Source organism: Halichoerus grypus, chromosome 1, assembly GCF_964656455.1.
Source record: "Halichoerus grypus chromosome 1, mHalGry1.hap1.1, whole genome shotgun sequence".
NCBI lineage: Eukaryota > Metazoa > Chordata > Mammalia > Carnivora > Phocidae > Halichoerus > Halichoerus grypus.
Window position 1 is genome coordinate 211218372 of NC_135712.1, and position 22144 is coordinate 211240515.

A 22144-nucleotide genomic window follows, 5' to 3' on the forward strand; every position below is an offset into this window, starting at 1 on the left:
CCTCGGTGATCTAGAACTGCGTTTTCAAACTTTTGGAAAAAATCACTGATGGGGTTATCAGAAATTACAAAACCCCATTGAAAATTAGTGAGATTCAACTATACCAAGCCTGTGAAGATCTTATTTCCGTCTGGAAGTGTTCTATGTTATATCAACTAATTCTGTCATCAAACCCCCCCCCCCCCTTTTTTTTAGTTGAGAGCTAAATTTTACGCTGTTTCTTTCTTCCTCATTCCTTTGGCTGGAATTCTTCCTAGCCTGATGGTTGAGTTCATTTGAATTTCTTGTTATAGATTTCGAGACATGCTTTCCAAACAACCTCTCAATTTCTGGAGTTTTGGGAATATCACTTTTTGTGAGATCATGGTTTTAGTTGTCACTGGGTCAGTTAAATGTAACACTTCTGTGCTTGTTTTAGGATCCTGATGGTGAACATGCCAGGAGAGCAATGCAAAAGGTGATGGCTACGACCGGTGGGATGGGTATGGGACCAGGTGGCCCAGGAATGATTAATATCCCACCCAGTATCCTAAATAATCCTAACATCCCAAATGAGATTATCCATGCATTACAGGCTGGAAGACTTGGAAGCACAGTATTTGTAGCAAATGTAAGTAAACGGAAACATTGTCTAAAGTAGAAAGTCAGAACTTTATGAAATAGTCTTGTTAATGTCATAAAAGTAATTCTGATGTTTGAGAAGAAAAAATTTTAAAAAGAGGGTTATGCTTGGGGCTCCTGGGTGGCTCAGTTGGTTAAGCATCTGACTTTCGATTTTGGCTCAGGTCATGATCTCAGGGTCCTGGGATCAAGCCCCGTGTCGGGCTCCCTGCTTAGTGGGGAGTCTGCTTCTCCCTCTCCCTCTCTCTCTCCCCCTTTGTGCTCTCCCTCCCCCCCCACTCTCTAAATAAATAAATAAATAAGTAAGTAAGTAAGTAAGTAAAGTAAGTAAGTAATGTTCTCTTCTTGATCTGTTTGAAAAAATAACTTTGAAGTTGGACTTTGTTCCATGGTGACCACTGCAGTGATAAATCATAGGCCTGACCATAGTCTTATTGGGGCCACATTTACTGACTTTGCTGGTTACAGAAGTGGCAGCTGAGTCTGCATTCCCTGTGGGTTTATTTAGGTGCAGGTCAAAAAAGTCTGTGAACAGGGCTGACATTGCCCTCCATCTTGTTGTGTCTGGGATGAAAGATAATACCCTTGCCATTTGCAAGGGGAAATATTTTTAAAGGAAAGTGAGTTGGGGAGGATGATGGTAAACCAAGGAACAAAAAGTTTTTTTTTTTTTTTTTAATGTTCACAAAGTAAGCATAAATTTGAAATGTATGAGGTGACTTAACCTGTTCTTTCAGAGAAAAGAGTGAATAGCAGTTAAGGCCAGGCTTCGTAATCCTATCTGAAAAATTCTACTGCAGGTGATAAATTTTTGTGACATATTTATTTATTTATATTTTATTTATTTGCAAGAGCGTGATTGGGGGAGGGGAGGGACAGAAAGAAGCAGACTCCCCGCTGAGCAGAGAGCCTTACAAGGGCCTCAGATCCCAGGATTCTGAGACCATGACCTGAGCGGAAGGCGCAGATGCTTAACTGACTGAGCCACTGAGGCACCCCTATTTATTTATATTTATTTATTATATATTATTATTTTTTTAGATTTTTATTTTTATTAACTACACTCTACACCCAGCATGGGGCTTGAACTCACGACCCCAAGATTAAAAGCTGCATGCTCTGTTGACTGAGCCTGCTGGGTGCCTAGTACAATAAAAATAACCTGACGTTATTTTTAAATGTTTGTTTCCAGCCAAAGCATATTGTACTAATATAGTGAAAATGTTTTTTCTAAAGATGTCTGCATTGAGATTTTTCTCTACTTTCTCTTGATTAGCTGGATTATAAAGTTGGCTGGAAGAAACTGAAGGAAGTTTTTAGTATGGCTGGTGTGGTGGTCCGAGCAGACATTCTTGAGGATAAAGATGGAAAAAGTCGTGGAATAGGCACTGTTACTTTTGAACAGTCCATTGAAGCTGTGCAAGCTATATGTATCCTTTTATCAGAATTCAACTCTTGGTGAACAATTTGGCCTAAAGGTTGTATTAATAATACAGGTTTTTTGGGGGAAGTGGTAACTTTGTGTGTTAATATTTTCCTAAGTGACTGGAGGGAATGCATTATTGTGGAGTTTAAAAGTTAGTTCTCTGTGATGGAATTGATTCAGTACTGCATAGAGAGAGAAGAGGCACACGCCCATGCGTGGTCTTTTCCAGCCTTCTCTCTCAGAGAAGTTTGGTCTGAAGGGAGAAGTCTATAAAGAATGTGCCTCTGGAGAGAAAATCCATTGTTATTTCATATATAATCTTTGGCCCTATTTCTCCAATGGGTTGACCTCATTTTAGAAGAAGCACTTCTCTCTGATCCTAGAGTAATATCTTTGTAGTCACAGTGGAGAATGCCACACATGAACACGGTGACTAAACTCAGATAAGGCTGTTACTGTGTCTGTTACGCAGAAAACATAGTACTTCAAAAAATGGTGGGATACCTGGTCCAATGGACTCCTACAGAAAACTCATGCCAGTACTTAGGAGGATGGTCTGGTGAGAAGTTAGGGTTATACGAATGAAGCTCTACACCTGAGGAATAAGCTGGCATTTACTCCCCTGCCTACCCCTGAGTTCTATTTATTGTTGCTTTTATGCTTATTGTAGAAACAAATATTTTAAAAGTATAATGAAAAATCAAAATGGTTCATAAGTTCACTAGGGGCCCTGGTAGTAGTTGGAGTATTTTTCTTCTGTATTTCTCTCCTGCTGTGCGTGTTTTTAGAATTGCAAGAAATAACCTTAATTGTAATATCAGCTATGTTTAATGGTCAACTGCTATTTGATAGACCAATGCACGTGAAAATGGTAAGTTAATAGGATCTCTTTCTGCATAATATATTCAAATAAGTCTAGCAAAAACATGGGATTATTAAAAGTATACTTTTAATAGGCACTCTATTGTATTTATGGATCAGTCTACATTAAATGGGGTGCAGTATGTTGAGCAAATTTATGACAGAAAAAACTTTTTGCTCACATGTGCAGCTCTTCAGATATTTATCCTTTACGCAGTTGCCTCTTTTTGGCATGGTCTGGTGGTCAGTTGAGTATCCTGCTTTAAGCAAATGATCAGTTTCAAAGATGGTTATGTACGTGGGTTTCCACTTTTCATAGTATTGCATTAGAACGTTTAGCCAGTGTCATATCTGTTGTGAACATACGAAGTCTGATTCAGACAGCCTTTAAACTTCTTCTGAAGCACTTCAGTGATGAACTTTAGCCCTGCTGTGGCTCTGCCATGGGTAATAATGAATTAATACAAGCATGACTGTAACATGCTGAGGACAATCTAGGTAGGGCTCAAATTAACAAGAAAATAAAAGGAACTGTAAAAGGGGGTATCATAGTTACCTTAAACATTCAGTTTGTGTTTTTGAGTAGATAATTGCTTAAGTGACTTAAAAGTCAAAAAGCATGAAAAAGATGCAGTGTGAGAGTCTTGCCCTTACTTCATATCCAGGTCCCATTCATTCCCCATAGCAACATGGATGTATATTTTTATTCTTCTGTCCTTTACACAAAAGGTATTTCTCCGTAATTTTTTTTTTTACACTTGTGTGTTACTCCATGGCATAGGTGGGTTGTAATTTTCTAGCCAGTCCTCTATTGTTGGGAGTTTTTTCCGTCTTCTGCTGTTGCAAAGCTGTGCTTCAAGGAAGGAATACTGAGATTTAGTCACTTTCTTTTTCAGGATGAAAGGGCCTTACCAAAGGGAGATTTTTTTCCTCCTGAGCGTCCACAGCAACTTCCCCGTAAGTATTCTCAATTTGGCTTAGGTTTTGAATTTGATCAGTACTAACCAGAAAAGGACACCTGGGTGGCTCATTCGCTTAAGCTTTGCTTTCGGCTCAGGTCATGGTCCCAGGGTCCTGGGATCAAGCCCTGCATCGGGCTCTCTGCTCATTGGGGAGCCTGCTTCTCCCTCTCCTCCCTGCTTGTGCTCTCTTTCGCTCTCTCTCAAATAAATAAAATCTTAAAAAAAAAAAAATCTAAACAGAAAACTACACTTACCCTTGAGCTTGTGCCATGTTATTCTGCAGTTCCCTTGATCGTTCTTAAGGGAAAGCTTCAGAAAGGGTTTGTTTTTTGTTTGTTTTTCTATAGATTTTTCAGGGTGAAAAATGAACAGATTCACAACTTAGGAGAGGTTGTTAGGATTACTTTGTGGTGAGGCAGACTACATCTTAGAGGATGTAGTTGGGCGTTTTGAAAGTATCCTGTGGAAGGAAGAACCAGAAACTGCAAAGGGAATTAAAACCAGGTTGCACTTGGGTTCAGAAGAGATTGGTTAGTACTGTATGGCCCAACAGTGCCACTCTTAGGTATACCCCAAAGACCCGAAAACAATGTCCACAGAGAAACTTACATACGGATGTTCCTAGTAGCATGATTTCAGTTGATAAATGAATAAATGTGGTAAATTTATAGAATGGGGTATTAACTCATATAAAGGAACGAAGTACTGATAACTGCCACAGCATGGATGAACCTTGATTCCATCTGTAGGTAATGTCCAGAGTAGGTGAATCCCATAGACAGAAAGTAGATTAGTGGTTGCCTGGAGAGAGGGGTAAGTGGAGAATTGTTCTTGAGGTGATGACAGTGTTTCGGAATTAGATGGTGGAGATAGTTGTAATGCAACTCCAGCTAAGCTAAAACTCAGTGAACTATACACTTTGGATGCATCTTATGGTATGTGAAGTACAACAATCCAAATTTTTATATAGGGTCTCTTGAAACATCCAGGTGAAAGTCTGTCCGACAGGGAAGGCTAAGTGACTGGTCACCTCACAGATGGAAATGGTGCATATCAGCGAAGCCCTAGGCACATTTTCTGGCAAGCACACAGGGCTGAGTGAAGCCTGAGCATAGGCAGCGGTGAGAGTGAGGGCTTCTAGCAGCGGGAGGGCGGGGAGTCAGAAGGAAGACTGGGGGTTGAGTGGCAGGAGAGGAGGGCTTGCTTGTGCTATGTTGGGAGAACTGCCTACCAGGTGGGGCAGTTGGGGAGGATCTGTTCGGAGGACCGGGGACTGTCTCTGCTCTGGAGAGGGACTCAGGCCTGAGGCCCATTAGATTGAATTGAATGGGAGCCTAGACTAGAACAGAAACACAAATGCCGTTGTGGTTTAATATTACGAAAGCATAATGGAGGCAGGTTTTGAGGGGAGGTCAGTGGCTTCAAGAGTAGAAGATGGCTTATCTGTTGAAAATAAACATTTTTTAGAGAAGGACCACATTTCTTTGTCCTAGTCAGTGTGGCCACTTGGCAGTGATCACTCAGGATCAGGGCGATGGCTCTTGTTGACTTTTGTGCCTAGAGGAGGTGGGACGAGGGCTATTTGGGAGCCTTGGCTGGCACACACTAGGCCCTAGGGATCCCATTATCCATGACTTTTGGTCTCCTAGCACATTTCAGAGACTGCTTTGGGGAGTAAGTAACCTTGGTGATGTCTTGCTGCTGTTTCTGTCAATTTAAAACACAGGGCTGTTAAATAGATAAAATATTTGGGAACTGGTATCGGGGTTTGTTGTTGTTGTTGTTTTTAATGAGCTTCGTTTCCATTTAAAAATGTCTCACCTGGTCGTGGTTTAAACCTCAGACCAGGGTCACTCAGAGCATCACAGGTGTCTTACACTATCAGGTTTTGTTGGCTGTTTTGAGACTAGTCTGTATTCTTACATCCCTGCTTGTTTGTGGAGCATGGAGTTGAGAGTGGACTGGGTATTGATCCACAGGTAGGAAGATTTCTGGGCAGAAGATACACTAGGTTCACTGTTAGGAAAATGGCCCACAGTGGACTCAGAGAATAGTGTATGCCAGTGTGTTAATTGGCTGTTTTATGGCATTGTTTTTTCTTGGGGAAAGTCCTTTGGGCTACCAGGTTGGGAGGTGGAGGTTGGGCATATTTGCGCTGCTGGCCACCCAATGTCCTTCATTGCCTGTTCTATATTATTTTATTTTATTTTATTTATTTATTTATTTTTAAAATATTAAAAAAAAAAATTTTTTTTTTTAAAGATTTTATTTATTTATTTGACAGAGACACAGCGAGAGAGGGAACACAAGCAGGGGGAGTGGGAGAGGGAGAAGCAGGCTTCCCGCTGAGCAGGGAGCCCGATGCGGGGCTCGATCCCAGAATCCTGGGATCATGACCTGAGCTGAAGGCAGACGCTTAATGACTGAGCCACCCAGGCGCCCCTATTTTATTTTATTTTATTTTATTTTTTTTAAAGATTTTATTTATTTGAGAGAGAGAATGAGAGAGAGAGCACAGGAGAGGGGGGAGGGTCAGAGGGAGAAGCAGACTCCCCGCCGAGCAGGGAGCCCGATGCGGGACTCGATCCCAGGACTCCAGGATCATGACCTGAGCCGAAGGCAGTCGCTTAACGAACTGAGCCACCCAGGCGCCCCCCCTATTTTATTTTATTTTTTAAAGATTTTATTTATTTGTCAGAGTGAGAGAGCCGTGAGCACAAGCAGGGGGAGCAGGCTCCTTGCCAAGCAAGGAGCCCGAAACGGGACTCAATCCCAGGACTCTGCGATCATGACCTGAGCCGAAGGCAGACGCTTAACTGACTGAGCCATCCAGGCTCCCCTTAATTGCCTTTTTTAATCAAGCGTTTCTCAATTCGAGATTTAGGGAAACATATCTGTGATTCTTACATGTGGGTTCATAATTCTTCTCTGTAATTTTCAAGTAACTGATTTTCACTTGTGCTTGTTTTGTATATACCACAAACTCCAATCTGTAATTGCATATGAAAAGTTATGCCTTGAAAGGGATAGCTCCCAGGTGTACCAGTGTCGAATTATGAATTAGGCCCTGGGTTTGCCCGTGGAGGTGGGTGGATGGGCATGGAGTGTGACTTACAGCACAGTAAACAAAGACTCTTTTTCCCTTGGAAGGTTATGGTTTTCTAAGTGGACTCTACACTTACAACTTTCTCTTTTCTTTTCAGATGGACTTGGTGGTATTGGCATGGGGTTAGGCCCAGGAGGACAGCCTATTGATGCCAATCACCTGAATAAAGGCATTGGCATGGGAAACATAGGACCCGCAGGTGAGAACTATAGTGTACTTTGACTGGAGATGTCTGGGGAAGTTAGTTACTCAAGTGAACTATTGGGATAATTGGACATTGAGTACTTCAAATGGAATAAAGATTTAACGGGGGCAAAATTCCCTCCTTACTCATCTCTGATTCATTTTGATAAAAATAATATTTTGTGTTTTTACTGAATTGAATCCTTTTTTCGAAAATTGTTATACTTTGCATTTTATCCTTTCATGACCTTCCAAGCTGAGGTAGTTAAGCTATTTGATAAAAGGAGGCAAGCCGGAGAGTTGGTCTTGCTCAAGGTCACACTATCAGTTAGTGACAGAGACTATAGGTCTCCTGACCATGGGACCACAGCACTGCCACAGTCTTATTACCCAGACACCCGTTGGGCTCTCGCCTGGTGTTGATATGGCATCTAGACTACGGTAGGGGCATTGATGGATACAGAAAGGCATGGAGGGCCTCATTACATGACAATATCGCCATCACGGGCCTCAGAGACATGGTGTTCAGTGTTGTCTTTGTTCAAGAAGATAAGAAATAGCTGCTGAATGAAAGCTTTGTGAAGAATATGTTTTAAACTCTGTTTAGCATTTTCATTCTGTGCGATGAGGCATTTATATACTATTAAGAACTATTTCATTTTTATGACCACAGTCTTAGGTCTCTCTTGAAATCCTTTGAATTGCAGGATGGATGTCCCTTCACCCTGCTACTGTTAGTTCTGCATATCCCTTGTCTCCCTCCCAGATTAAACTCTGGGCTTCATCTCAATGCCCTGGACCATCACCTCACATGGCCCTATCAGTTTGACTGCCACCCCCCCCCACCCCCCGACTAATGCCTAAGAAGAAAGGGGTGGCGGGGAGGGAAGCCTCAGTGTTTTTAGGAACTGCTATTTAGAGAATTTTATCTTTTTAAACCTGTGTTCCCTGAAATAAGCTTCTAAAAAAGTGAGCTCCAGTTTGTACTGGCTGATTATGTATCATGTTTAAAATGGTGTGACTTAGTTATTTATTAAAACTGTATGTGTAAAGAATTTTGAGTCATGTGGTGATTATTTTGTTAAAGACTTGTTAAAGACATAGTTTCCTGGAATGTGATAGTTTGACAGGTGAGATGGTAGAGCCCCCTCTGTCCTCCTTTTCCTTGACAATTAAAATATATTCATAACCAGGGATATTTTTTGTTCATTTGCTGGTTTGGAATTACTTGTGCTTTTTAAGTTCAAACATTACTGCTTTGACATAATTTTAGTTTGCATTGACTTTTTCTTTTTAAGGAATGGGAATGGAAGGCATAGGATTTGGAATAAATAAAATGGGAGGTAAGAGATTTAAAATGAAGTACAAATGTAATCACTTTTAGGTATGGTTTTCTCTCACCTTTCCTCTTTCTTTTCCCTTAAGCCTTGCATGAATTCTCACTTTGGTTTCCAAAAACTCTGAATCTAGAAATTAATTTTTCCCATCAGTCTTTCCAGTGGGTATCTTGGCTTTTGGTTCTGGCTTTCTCACTAACTAGCTCTGTGACCTTGGGCAAATCACTCCATCTCTCTGGGCCTCTCTTTGCTTGTCTGTTAAGGGGGTTGGATCAGATTAGCTTTTTGAAGATGGTGATTTTTAGGCAAGGGCACTAGCACTTTTTCCCCAAAAGCCCTTACACTTGGTAAGGAAGTTCTTGGCAGAAAATGCCCAGGGTGAAACTTGTGAAAAAATCTTTCTTTTCCTGATGAGTATAAGCAGTCTCGTTGGAATGAAGCTCAAATGGGAATGTCGAATGTCTCTTGCAGGCATGGAGGGACCTTTTGGTGGTGGTATGGAAAACATGGGTCGATTTGGATCTGGGATGAACATGGGCAGAATAAACGGTAAGACTCATGCTTCCTTCCTGCTTCCACCTGCCCCCTGCTAGCTGTTGGCTCTTGGGTGACCTTGAGGCAGCACACCCATTTTTAATGAATAATTGCCCCTTCCACTTTTCTATTGAATTCGATGTTTTTGAATTGCCTTAAATGTTATTAAAATCACAAGTTTGTATTCCAGAAGCTAGACTTCCTAGTAGGTGTTAATCCCGTTAGTCACTAAACTGTGTGTTGTGTTCTGAATCTCCCTGATAATTACCCAATAAAAATAGTAAAGCTTTTTATTGTCTCCAGCACTAGCAAGCATCCTGTAGATACCTGTGGTTATGCTTTGCTCATTTTAAAATTGTCTTCAAGTGTAAGGGATTAGTTTTAGTTTCTTTGGAGTTTTTGATCAAATTTATATCTTCCCTGGAGTGCTGGAGTGCATCAGTTCTTGATCATCTGCTCTGATAAAACTCTGAGTTGTGAACAGAGACATTGATTTAATTTAGCATTTACATAGTGCAAATTTTGGTGTACTATCACTTGAAGCTTTCATCCCCTTAATAGAAATATACTATCATAGTAACAGTGTGTTTTTTCATTTAGTCCTTGCAAGAACCACATGATTTGTAGGTACTTTTATCACCATTTCGTCAGAAACTGAGGCCCAGAGAGTGACTTGCCTAAGGTCACATGGCTAGTAATAATGGGATATATATGGATCCCGGCTATCTGGCTCCAGAGCCTGGCTCTTAGTCACACTGTGATCCTACTTTTCAGAACGGACTCCAGCATGGGCATCATCCCCTTCTCAGTGGGCCTGTAGAGTGTGCTTTGAGAAACCCTGCAGACTGTATTTCTGAAATCCTTTGGGGGTTGGTTGACTCTTTGAACCCCACCTGTGGGGATGTTGCTTCCCTTAAACACATAAACTTCCCTGGGATGGAAAGTCATTAAAGATTTGCATTTAAATGTTTCTTTGCTGACCTGCAGTATCCTTTAATGTGAAGATAGACTAGAGCAAGCGAGTATCTTCCTAGGATAACTGTCAAACTGGAAAGAAAGAAAATTCTCATGAATAAACTGCCCTTCTTCATGGGTTTGCCTTGTTCTAGATGATGATAAAAAGACAGAAGGAAGTCCTCACCGTTAGGAATGAAGGGACAAAGGTCTGCATTTCCAGTGTACTTTCAGGCTAGCCCATAGCTCATAGTGTGTATAGGAATTCTAATAAAAGGTGAGGACTCTGGCTTGGTAAAGTGTTTGCTCAAAGCAGATGAGTCATTAGGAAATGGGGTTTTTGCTCTGAGGAGTGGAGTGATGTCATTTAGAAGTGGATGGAGAGGGGTGGGGCTGTGCTGAGGAGTGTGAGCAAAGTCCTTGGTAATCTGGCAGGTGGAATGCCGCAGTCACAGTTCTGGGCCTGGTGATCAAAGGTTCGCAGTGCTGATTCTCCTGGAGAGCAACAGTGGGAGGATGTGTTCTGATGGAGTGTTCTTAGATGTTCTGAGATAAAGGTACTTCAAGTCCTCCCTCATCATCCTCTGCAGTAGACAACAGAGAATGCTTTACTTCCACTTGAGCTGTGTTCTGAGCTTTGAGTGCAGTCAACTTTATCAGGGGAAAAGTTGATAAAGATGTTTTGGATTTAATTTAATGTTTAGTTGGTGACCGTAATTCATCCACCAAGGTCGTGGGTGCTGACATCAGACTGATGAGAAGTCAGTCCCGGCCAGTCAGTCAGCAGTACAGGTCAAGTCCTGATAGAGTGGGTATTAAAAATTACAAATTAAAAAATCATCAAATGCCAAACAATGATATGATACAATATTTGGCAAGGAAAACTCTTTTTGGGTAGTTCATTGGAATTCACAGAGGGCGTCCTGAACTGTAGAGCCTGTTGACAGTTGGGAAGATGAGTTCTGTTTGGTTTTCTTTTTGTTTTTGTTTGGGAAGATGAGTTCTGAGGCCTTTGCTGACAAATTAATACCTACATATGACTTCCTTATCTCAAGGGGGCACAGTGCTGCTTTTTTTATGCCTTTATGATAGGGATTAAAGGAGTACAGCAGAGCATTGTCCATTACAGTGCCGCTCTGGGATTTCCCTTCTGCCTACCACATGCAAGCTTGCGCAAGTTAGTTATATTTTCAGCAGATGGCATGCCACCAACCTATGAGATTCAGTTGGGTCGATTCAAACTATGAATAGCAAGTTCACCATTGCTAAAATCTGTTTTCTTTTTTTTTTTTCTTCTTCTTTTTTTTTTTTTTTAATTAGAGAGAGTGAGCGTGAAGGGGGTTGGTGGAGAGGCAGACAGGGAGAAACAGAATACCCGCTGAGCAGGGAGCCTGATCTGATGTAGGGCTTGATCCCAGGACCCCGAGATCATGACCTGAGCCAAAGGCAGACAGTTAAGAAACTGAACCACCAGGGCGCCCCTCTGCTGCATTTTCTAATTAATTCATAATGGCTAGCCTGCTTCCACCCCTTTGGTAAGCTTGTTCACTTCATTGAAAGTATAGGGACTTGAGCTGCATATAACTATTTTTGGTAGTTAGGCGATAAAAGGTGATCATTATATAGCACCTGATTTTTAAGGAGCAACATTAACTAGATTTTTCAAGGACCTCTCAGTATGGGAGGGAGACACAGTGTGATACACATCTTACGTCTTGCTTTAGAGGAAAGAAGTAGCCAATGATGGGGATCATCAAAGGCTTTCTCTAGCAGTTGACAGCTGTGGGAAGGCTTTCCCCATAGAAGCTAAGACCTTTGTCTTTAAAAGATTGTTGCAAAACATAAGTCTTGGCTGTCAGCATAGAAAAAAATAATGAAGTTACCAACATCCTTGTGTAGATGAAACTACCTGTGTTAGTGGAGACGTCCCGTTACATACAGGCATGTTTCTATATTGTGTGTGGATGTGCTTTTGTTAGTAGAGCATGGATTTTTGCATTGGGTTTAGGTTCCAGCCTTTGCCTCACCCCTTAACCGGGCATGTGACCTTGGTCAAGTTACTAAGGCATTGGAGCCTCTTTCTTGGTAAAGGGGCAGTGATGTTGCAGGCTGTTGTGAGGAGTCCATGAGCTGCTAGCACACGTAGAGCCCTGGGTGGGGCGGGGCACGTGGGAAGGACCCGGCAGGTGGTAGCTGCTGCCGCAGCCTGCCTTTGGCTCAGCGTGTGCCCACGCCGGTTGCTGTAGGAGCAGGTGCTTGGTGTACCTTACGGCGGGCTTTACTGAAAGTTGTCAATTAGTCCTTAATGGATTAAAGGTAGGTAGTTTTCACGGATTCACTTGAGGTGACTTTTAAGGAAAAAAGGACGAATGATGGTTTCTCTGTAGAAAGAGTGGACATGCTGACTTGGTGGCGGCTGTTGTGTGCCTGTAGTGAATCTGTCATGTCTAAACACAGTGGTGTTCCTGGAAAGGCCTAGGGTAATATTTTTCTCCACAGAGATGGAGCGTGGCATGGGTGGAGGATTTGAGAGAGACTTTGCCAGAAACAAGATGGGAATGTCTCGAAGCTTTGGCGAGCCCCTTGGCAGAGGAATGGGTAAGAAGGCCCCACGTGGGCGGGGGCTCACCCCCTGGGGTGCAGGCTCATCCTCAGGTCCGAGGTTCTTTCTTAGGCAAAGTCAGCTCTTTTCCCATAGTCTTAAAAAACTGAACATTTTCTAGACCTAGGTAAAAACTTTTGGTCCTTGAATTTTTTAGTGGTATCAATAGAACCATTTTTCTTCAGTCTTTTCAGGTGGCTTCTTTGGTTGCATTGGTATAAGATGTTGGCTTGCTGTGGGAGTTAGAACCGCTGCGTTCCCCAGCACCGGCTCTCTGGAGTGGTAGAGGTTTCAGAGACCCTGCTGAGAGAGGTGTGAGTTCCCTTGTCCAGGGCGCTGTGGTGGTCTAGTTAACGGATGGCAGGGTGTGCTTGCTGGTACCTTTAAAAGAGGCCTCAGGGAACTGGAGTTTTCTGATGCTGGAAGGCCTGGCGTATTGGGCCGAAGTGCAGAGAAACTCTTGTTTCAGTTTTGGTTAGATTGCAAAAAAAGTTTCTTTACTTCTCGGTGAGTGTTTCTCCCCTCTCCCGTTTTCAGTTTAGCTGTTTCTGAGAATCCGCCAGCTTAATTCTTAATTAGTATGGTGCAAAAGAGATTGTCCAGTTTGGGGCTCTTAAGTTTGTGTCTGTCAGAGGCGATTTGGAGCGTGGATCTGTACTCTCCCCCCATCTTCACCTGCTTCTCATTCTGTGCAGATGTGAGGCTTCTAGGTGACCGCCTCAGAGTGCTCAGCATCTGTCTTTGGGGGACCCATTGAGTTAGGTGGGAGGATTTTAAGCCCTTTTGTGTAAGTTTGTATTAGATACATTCTTAGAATTTATGAAGGTCCTAGAAAGATTCATCATCCAGCTCATCAGTGAGACCAGATTCTTCTGCAGATTATTTCTAGGACTCCCATCCTCTTCGTGTTGTGTCCTCCATGAAAACCAGGAACTATTAGAAACTTTCCCTCAGAGTGGAGGGAAACAGTTGTTTGGTGGAGACTTGTTTCTCTTTTTCCCTACTGGCAGTTAAGTAGCTGGAAGGACTTTCTTGTGTCTTACTAGGCTGGTAGTGAAGATTTCTTTTTTTTTTTCCTTGTACTTGTCTGATATGACTGATTGTAGTTTTATTGTAGTTAATTCCAAAGCTTTAGGATTTTGGGGATGAGTTCATAATCTTTATGTGACTAGGTTAGCTAAAAGTTTCTCATTATCTATGACTGACTGTGTTTTTGTGTCCTGGAACAGCAGGATTTTTTTTTTTTTTTTTAAGATTTTTTATTTTTTTATTAGACAGGGAGAGAGTACAAGCAGGGGAAGCGTCAGGCAGAGGGAGAGGGAGAAGCAGGCTCCCCGCTCAGCAGGGAGCCCTACGTGGGGCTGGATCCCAGGACCCTGGAATCATGACCTGGGCCGAAGGCAGCCACTTAACCGACTGAGCCACCCAGGCGCCCCAGCAGCAGGATATTTTTTAAAATATTTAAAAACTTTTCATTTGGCTGCAAACAGCAGTTTGAGGGTGAGAAGAACAAGATGGCACATGACTTCGCTTCCATAGGCTCTTCTTCCTGCCTTAGGCCTTTAATTCTTTGCCACACTGTGGTGCCTCTCAACCTCTGTGATGAGGCTGGTGGCCTTGTCCTGGTTCGTGGAGAAGGGGTAGAGCTAGTGAGGTCATTATTTTTCATGGCAACAGGGAACTCCTCCAGTCCCGACCTGAATAGAAATGTCGTCTATCTCCTGCTGCTTTGCCACCTTCTCTCTGATTGAGACTCTCTTGTCTCTTTGTCCTGAGACCTCCCAAAGTGACATGAGCAAGAGCTTTAAAGGGCTTTGTTCTGGAATTCCCTGCTGCTACTTGTGATCAGACCCAATTTAGTAAAAAGGTGTCTAAGTTTAAGTTGGGATTTCAGACTAGTTGGCCTGGGTGGGTTTTTTGTTTTGTTTTGTTTTGTTTATTCAGTTCTTGATTTCTCTCTCCTTTCTGGTTTTCACTTGAAAGTTGAATCGTTTCGGTGCTACTTTCTGTTGTGTCTCCCCATTCATTCAGTGTCCCTTCTCTACTATCAAGGCAGTAGATCTTTGCCCTTGTTTCTGCAAACCACTGTACTTGGTGGTGCAGGGATGTAGACATGTGGTCCTTGATCTTGAAGGAGGTGGTGCAGCTGAGGAGACGATGCGCAGTGACTCAGGGCAGCACCAGAGGTCCGTACATAGAAGTGGCCTCGTGAGGGTGCCAGTGAAGATCTTGGTTCCTAGGCCCTTGGCAGACGGGTGAGCAACACACAAAGGTGATCATTTCCTACGTGGCTGATAGAAGTTTCCTGCTGAGAGCACTGGATCTGAGCAGAAGTGCAAGACCGTGCAGGAGATGTAGTTTAAGCTGGAGGGGCTGGGTGTCTGAGAGAGTCCAGTGTAACTAGAGGGCGTACTGGCAGGATAGAGAGGGCTGACAGCATCAGGTGCAGAGGCTTGGAGGTGAGGGTCTACCTGGGGTCGGAAGAACAGATTCAAGTTCAGAGTCAGAGCAGGGAGGTCTGTGAATGCCCATGAAAAGAATTTTTCCTTTTTCTTCAAATCAGTGGTGTGCCGATTGTGAAGCTTTTGCAAGGAATATTTTGATCTAAGTGCCGATTTAGGAACGTGAAGCTAGGCCTGTGTATGCTGAGCAGGATCGCAGGTGTCACGGAATAAGTAAGCCCTACTTGTTTGCAGGCCGGAGGTCTGTTGTTTCTTGGTATGCTTTCCCACGTCCTTCCTGTAGCAGGTAGTTATAGTACCAGAAACAGCTGTGTGGTTAGGGATCATCTCTGTGGTCTCAGTCATGAAATGAGATATGCTCTGTGGCTATTGGTCCACGTTGCTGAGCACACTTTGTGACCAGAGAAGGGGGGTGGGTACAAATCTCTTTACAGGGTGAAGAGCTGAGAAGAAACTTTTAAAAGCTAGTACTAACCCTATAGCATTAGACAAACTTTAAAGAGGTTTGGATGAATCGTTGGCAAACAAGCAACAGTGTTTTCTGTTTTCGACGGGGTGTTGGATGTGGTTTGGATGTGTTGGGGTTTTTATTTTCCTGAAGCTTTGTCTGTCGCTTAATCATCACCACACCCAGCTCCTTCCAGGTGGGGCTGGTGGGCTTAGCTTGCTGGAGTCTTTCCATGCACGACTTGTTAATGAGGTCATACTTCAGCACGGCATGCAGTTGCTGCTGGTTTTCAGGGTTTTGGCAGTAAGTATAGCCACAGCTTTAGTTTGCTAAAGGATAACTGTGAGGTGTTGATTGGATCTGGTGGGTGAGTGCAGGCTTCAGCCGGAGTGCTGAGGCTCTGGACCAGCTTTAGGAAACTGTGCCACTGGCCCCGTTCTTGCTCTGATTTTCTAAGTTCACTTCATTGGTGCACACTGGCTCTTACTTAGCTCTGCTGGGCGCATTCCCAGATGGTCTTGCCAACTGGGCTCAGACTCTGGAGCTACATGGGATCCTAGTATCATGACCCATCATCAAGGACTCTTACAGTTTTCTAGTAAAATGATCCTGTCTGTGTGTGTATTTCTTAACCCCTCCCCCCCTTTCCTTGTTTTATTTTTAAATTAGTAATATTCTTATTCTAGAATCTGTAATAAACAAATTTCTGTTATCATAGAGAAATTTGGCTAATTTTTTTTTCTTCCTGATTTCCTTAGAAATCCTAAGTAATGCACTGAAGAGAGGAGAGATCATTGCAAAGCAGGGAGGAGGTAGGAAACGCTTAGTTTTGATGTTTTGATTTTTAGAATAGGCTGTTATTACTGGGGATAGTAGAGTATAGTGGTGGAAAGTATGGGCTCTAAAATAGACTGCCTGGGTGGGAACCAGCTCTGTCTCTTCCTAGCTGTGTGACATTTGGCAAGTTACTGAACCTCTCTGTTTTCCATACTATAAATGGGGATATAATGGTATCTACCTCATAGGGTTGTTGTGCAGAATACATGAGTTAACGCATAGAAGAGAATACATACATAAGTGCTATGTAAGCGTTAGCCATTGTCATTATTATAATATCCATGTAATTGGGGGACTTTGTTTTAAATACCATAAAATTGTGAATTTCTGAAAGTAAATAACCTGATTATAAAAGTATACTAGCTCCATTCCTAACAAATGCTTACTAAACTGTACATTTGTACTGATAAATATTCAGAAAATTATTTTTTAAAAAATTAAATATCTGCAATCTCACTGCCCAGTGATGAGTGCTGTAAACATTTTGGACTATATCCTTCTATTAATACACACTTTTTTTTAATGGGTACTTAAAACTAAATGAACTTCTTTTGTCAGCTTGATCTCCCCTCCCCGCCCAATGGCTCTGAGTGCCTTGGCATTTCCTTGGTAACTCCACTTGCTGGTTATTTCTGTGGTGCGCTGATTCTAAAACTCCACATGGGCACCGTTTTTCCCTTGTTCTCTGCTGCTTTTGGCATCCGGGGGGCCAGCCTGATTTCTGATGTTCTTGAGCTTGCTACCTGCCCTTTTCTAGTTATCTTGCTCTTTTTTTTTTTTTTTTTTTTAGTAGTTTCTGAGAAATTTCTGCTCTCAGAGCAGAACTTGTGTTTCTTAAATTGTGTTTATATTTTGCCACTTGGTGTGCTATTATTCAGCATGACTAAGGAAATAGTCCTGGAGAAGTGGAGTGATATGTGAGGTCAGAGACTCACAGAAACTTCTGAGTCTCCTTTTCTTGAATTTACATCTTGGACTGGGCCGCTTGGGTCAGGAATGGGCTGGCTGTGGGCTCAGCTGACCTTTTTCAGAGGCAGGTGGTGGTGGTGGTGGTGGTGAAGCTTGAGTGAGCGGGACCTTGATGCTCTGCATGGTGGAAGAGTGGTGGGTGGTGGCCTTGCAGGTGGAGCCAGACCCTCCTTGTCCAGAGTTACCAGGTTCACAGGGTCACTGCATTGCTGACATGCCAGCATGTGTTGAGAACTGATCTTAGGCCTCTTCTGGGATCTACTCTGCAGTGCCATCGACTTCTTTTCCTCCAAAGCCAGCAGAGTTATGCACAGCTCATTTGGGGGTTTTCCTCACAGAGTAAGGCTCCCTGGAAGTAGCTGTCTGTCCATCTAGATATAGAGGATCTATATTGGTGTTTGTTTCCTTTATCTCCTCTTAATTGCGTGGCTGTATACTAGCTGCTTTTTGCCTGGGGTGCTAAGGAAATGCAGCCATACTGGCTGTCAGCAGGGCATCTGAGAGGGACAAGCTGAGAGAAGGGTAAAGGTTGTGAGTGATTGGAATTGTCACATATAATCCATGTAATCCATCACACAGACTGACCAACTGAGGGTGGGGTTTCCGAGCTTCCTTCATTGAGAGCATTTCTCAGTTAAATTTGGTGGGGAGACCTCAGAGTTCTCAGGAACTGACAACCATGGCTCACAAAGCTAGTTACAAGTACTAGCGCTTCTGAAATAACATGGAGAACATTGTTAACACAAGTCCTCCAGGGTGGATTTTCTCCCTTTTAAAATTTTACTATGGAAATTTTAGCTGTTGCACAGATATAGGAAGAATGATGTCCTCACTACCCCGCCTTAACAATTGTCTCTCGACATTTGAGGGATGTCTAATGATAAATTGTTGTGGGATTTAATTCCTGAACTGGGGTTGAGCTTGTGAAGTGCCCAAGCCTCTGCACCCAGGTCACCCTCCTGGCATGGTGTGCACACAGGTGTGCAAGTCCCTGATATCTGCCTGTGTTTTGTGTCCCTGTTCCAGGTGGAGGTGGAGGCAGTGTCCCTGGGATCGAGAGGATGGGCCCTGGCATTGACCGCATTGGGGGTGCCGGCATGGAGCGCATGGGCGCAGGCCTGGGCCATGGCATGGATCGTGTGGGCTCCGAGATTGAGCGCATGGGCCTGGTCATGGACCGCATGGGCTCAGTTGAGCGCATGGGCTCCGGCATCGAGCGCATGGGCCCACTGGGCCTCGACCACATGGCCTCCAGCATCGAGCGCATGGGCCAGACCATGGAGCGCATCGGCTCTGGCGTGGAGCGCATGGGTGCCGGCATGGGCTTTGGCCTTGAGCGCATGGCCGCGCCCATCGACCGCGTAGGCCAGACCATTGAGCGTATGGGCTCTGGTGTGGAGCGAATGGGCCCTGCCATCGAGCGCATGGGCCTGAGCATGGAGCGCATGGTGCCCGCAGGCATGGGGGCTGGCCTGGAGCGCATGGGCCCCGTGATGGATCGCATGGCCACCGGCCTGGAGCGCATGGGCGCCAACAACCTGGAGCGCATGGGCCTGGAGCGAATGGGCGCCAACAGTCTCGAGCGCATGGGCCTGGAGCGCATGGGCGCCAACAGCCTGGAGCGCATGGGTCCTGCCATGGGTCCAGCCCTAGGCGCCGGCATTGAGCGCATGGGCCTGGCCATGGGTGGCGGTGGCGGTGCCAGCTTTGACCGCGCCATCGAGATGGAGCGTGGCAACTTTGGAGGAAGCTTCGCAGGTTCCTTTGGCGGAGCTGGAGGCCATGCTCCTGGGGTGGCCAGGAAGGCCTGCCAGATATTTGTGAGAAATGTAAGTGGTTCTTCAGCAACTTGGTGGTGGTGGTGGTAGGCACAAAGGGAGGAGGGGGCAGGTTGGCGTCAGAGTTGGTGCCCTCAGTAGGGAGGCAGAGTAGCAGCACTTAAGGCCACCTTGCTACTGTCCCCAAAGTCTGGTGCTGGTAGGATAAGGAGGGGATGGGAGAGCATAACGAACTCTGTGCAGCAGGAGCCCCAGGTTTTTGTACTGCTAGGCGGAAACCAACAGTGAGCTCAGGAACCCAGCTTCTTGATTCCCTTGGCTTGAAGAACCACTACACCTGGGCATGACAGAGACAAAGGGCTATATCTGCCTTATCTTTATACCAAGTTGACCACCTTCAGTTACTGTTGAATGGTCTGTGGGCTGCTTACCGTAGGCTCCTGTCGTCTGCATGATTCTCCCTTAGACAGTTAGTGCCACAAAGGGAGTGCGCTTGGTGTGCCGTTTGCGAACCTCATCCCAGACCGGTGTGTTTTGTTCTCTGCTGGTATCTCAGTTTGAAGGGTACCCTATTTCTTGGTGTTACAAGAAGTTCTGAAAGTTCCTCTCAGAGAGACCCTGGTGTTTATGCATTAGGACATTAGGATTTGGTTGTATCACTCATCAGTTTCTCCTTTTCCATTTAGCTCCCATTTGATTTTACATGGAAGATGCTAAAAGACAAATTCAACGAATGTGGTAAGTGTTTGGGAAAGGCTTTCTAGGTGCTTCCATGTGTTGTGGCTTCAGAAGTCTTAGCTTGTTAGTGATGCATTTGAGGGGTGCAATGAAGCTCCCATCCTGGTCTTCACAGCCACTTGCCATGACTCGAGGACCAATGGGACTTGCCATTTTTCTGCCTGTGCAAGTATTCAAGCCAGTTGTTGAGTTTCCTCTTATGTGTCAGACACTTCTCACCTGTGTTCTCATTTCAACCCCATCCTTCTCCTTTTACGGTTTTTGAAAGGAGGTGATGTCCCCATTTTGCAGATGAGTCAGGCAAAGTCACGTTGCCAAGGTCACATGGCTTCTACGTGACAAAGCTGAATAAAAACATGTACGATGAGGTTGCTTTCTACCACCGCACTGTTGGTTCATGCCTCAGAGAGCACTTCCTCGGAAGTTCCCAGGGGTGAGCTTCTGTGTGAATGAGGCTGAGCGGCTCTGGTTGTGGTTTCCTGGCACACCAGGCCACCATTCTGAAAGGCTCATTGTGTGGCTGAAAGGAAGTGAAGTTGTCCCCGGGTGAATCCCTGCCCCTCACTCCCACCACCTCTGTTCTTTTAACCACGTCAAGTGGGAGCCCGGGACCTAAGCCAGAAGTCTGGGTGGCTTGCTGGGTCAAGGCCTCCTCACTGTTTCTCATTTCCTGTTTCACTGGTAGTTCAGATTGCGCCACTTTGCTGCTTCTCCTGGTTCTTCTCTTGGGGCAGCTGTTGAGCCATAGTGTGCCTTTTTGCCCTCACCCCACTCCTTTTTTCCACATTGTAGTAGGTATTCTGAAAAGTCAGGTTGGATCAGGCTGCTCCCCTGCCTCAGGTGCCTGGAGGTGCCCATCTGCCAACGAGGGAAACTCACTAGCCCCTTTGTAACTTAGTCCCTCCTCTTTCATCTCCTTCCTGTCCCTGAACCCTGAGTTGCAAGTGTCATTCTCCAGAAGTGCTTTATTTCATGCTATTATAGTAAGAGTTTACCTTCTGGTGGACTTTAGTATTTCAGATCTGTCCCATGAGAAGCCCTCTAGATGTTGCCCTTCCCTTGGGCTGAGTTAATGGCTTTAGAAACGAGGGCCCCCTAGCATAGGCTACACGGTCATGTCCTTAGCTCTTCCCCTATAGACTTGTTTCATGGTGGTGCTTGACACATACCTGGATGCTTAACCAGTATTTGAATGAATATGTGAAACCCACTTGTGAGATAGGACGCAGCCTGTGTGTGGACAGTACAGAAGTGTCCATTATATCACGATGGCCTCGTAAATGCTGTGGTGTGGGGTCTGGAAGATGAAGCCTCTGTAAAACTCACCTATAAGGTTGGCTTCACACAGCCCCCTTTATAACTTCCTTGAGTGTATGAGTATGCATTTGAAGCTGCCAGGAAGGCTTATCATGGGTCGATTGTTGTCCTCTTGGCAGAAGAATGGCAACATGGCTGAGGGCCATAGTCGCTGGATCCCGGCTATTGTGTTCTGAGCATTCGTGTGCCAGGGCCGCTCTCCCTTTTGACTCTGTCCACCGAAATCCAACAGGTGATCTGGACTGAGTGGAGCCCAGACTGAGGCTGAGCTCTGGGTTTGCCTGATGAGTTGTGGTCTCTTCTTCCCTCCCTGTGCCCAGGCCACGTGCTGTATGCCGACATCAAGATGGAGAACGGGAAGTCCAAGGGGTGCGGTGTGGTTAAGTTTGAGTCGCCAGAGGTGGCTGAGAGAGCCTGCCGGATGATGAATGGGATGAAGCTGAGTGGCCGAGAGATTGATGTTCGAATCGATAGAAATGCTTAAGCAGTTGCCTTTTTTAAACATCGATACCAGACCTCTGAATTTGTATTTTTTCTTGTTAACCATTTTAATTTGTTGGCTGGATGTATAAAGATGTTTAAAAAATTCAGTTGCTTTTTGGGGTAATTTGAATTACTTTTTTAATGACTGGGGTTCCATTTGACTGTTTGCATTGAGATTGCAATGTGCGCAATTTTTTTTGTAGTTGTGGCATCTTGTTGACATCGAATATGACTTTGATAATAAATACCAGTTCCTGAAAAGATGCTTGCTTTTTGCCTGTGTGTTGTGGGGCACCCACCTCTGGTTTGGGGAGCTAGAGCCAGTCTTCTTTCTGCCCTTGGAGCTGTGACCACTGGAGGTCTCATCCCTATTCTTGCTTTGTCTGTGGACCCCGAGGGTGGAGGGCATGGACCCTGGCCACTTCAGGAGAACTCTTTATGGAAACTGAGTCCTGAGTGGACTTGAATTTTCCAGTGCTGGTGACAAAGCACTTGGATATTAGCGGTCCTGAGAGCCGTTCTCTCT

The 22144-nt window shown here is 44.5% G+C and overlaps 1 protein-coding gene across 12 annotated transcripts in view; it reads left to right on the forward strand.

The window, feature by feature from the left end:
• HNRNPM (heterogeneous nuclear ribonucleoprotein M) overlaps window positions 1–21879 on the forward strand; it is a 39919-nt gene extending 18040 nt beyond the window's left edge. The window contains exons 2-14 of one of the 12 annotated variants that reach the window (XM_036066079.2): window positions 419–457; window positions 575–610; window positions 1898–2051; window positions 2869–2918; window positions 3805–3865; window positions 7074–7175; window positions 8458–8502; window positions 8968–9045; window positions 12484–12582; window positions 16255–16308; window positions 18329–19131; window positions 19767–19818; window positions 21456–21879. In XM_036066079.2, coding sequence (XP_035921972.1) covers window positions 419–457; window positions 575–610; window positions 1898–2051; window positions 2869–2918; window positions 3805–3865; window positions 7074–7175; window positions 8458–8502; window positions 8968–9045; window positions 12484–12582; window positions 16255–16308; window positions 18329–19131; window positions 19767–19818; window positions 21456–21619 — 1737 coding nt within the window. In that variant the 3' untranslated portion in view covers window positions 21620–21879. Of the gene's footprint in view, window positions 1–418; window positions 611–1897; window positions 2052–2868; window positions 2919–3804; window positions 3866–7073; window positions 7176–8457; window positions 8503–8967; window positions 9046–12483; window positions 12583–16254; window positions 16309–18328; window positions 19132–19766; window positions 19819–21455 lie in introns of all 12 variants that reach the window. The other 11 variants (XM_036066075.2, XM_036066077.2, XM_036066067.2 and 8 more) reach the window with 11 other exon arrangements.
• Window positions 21880–22144: the final 265 nt, after the last annotated feature.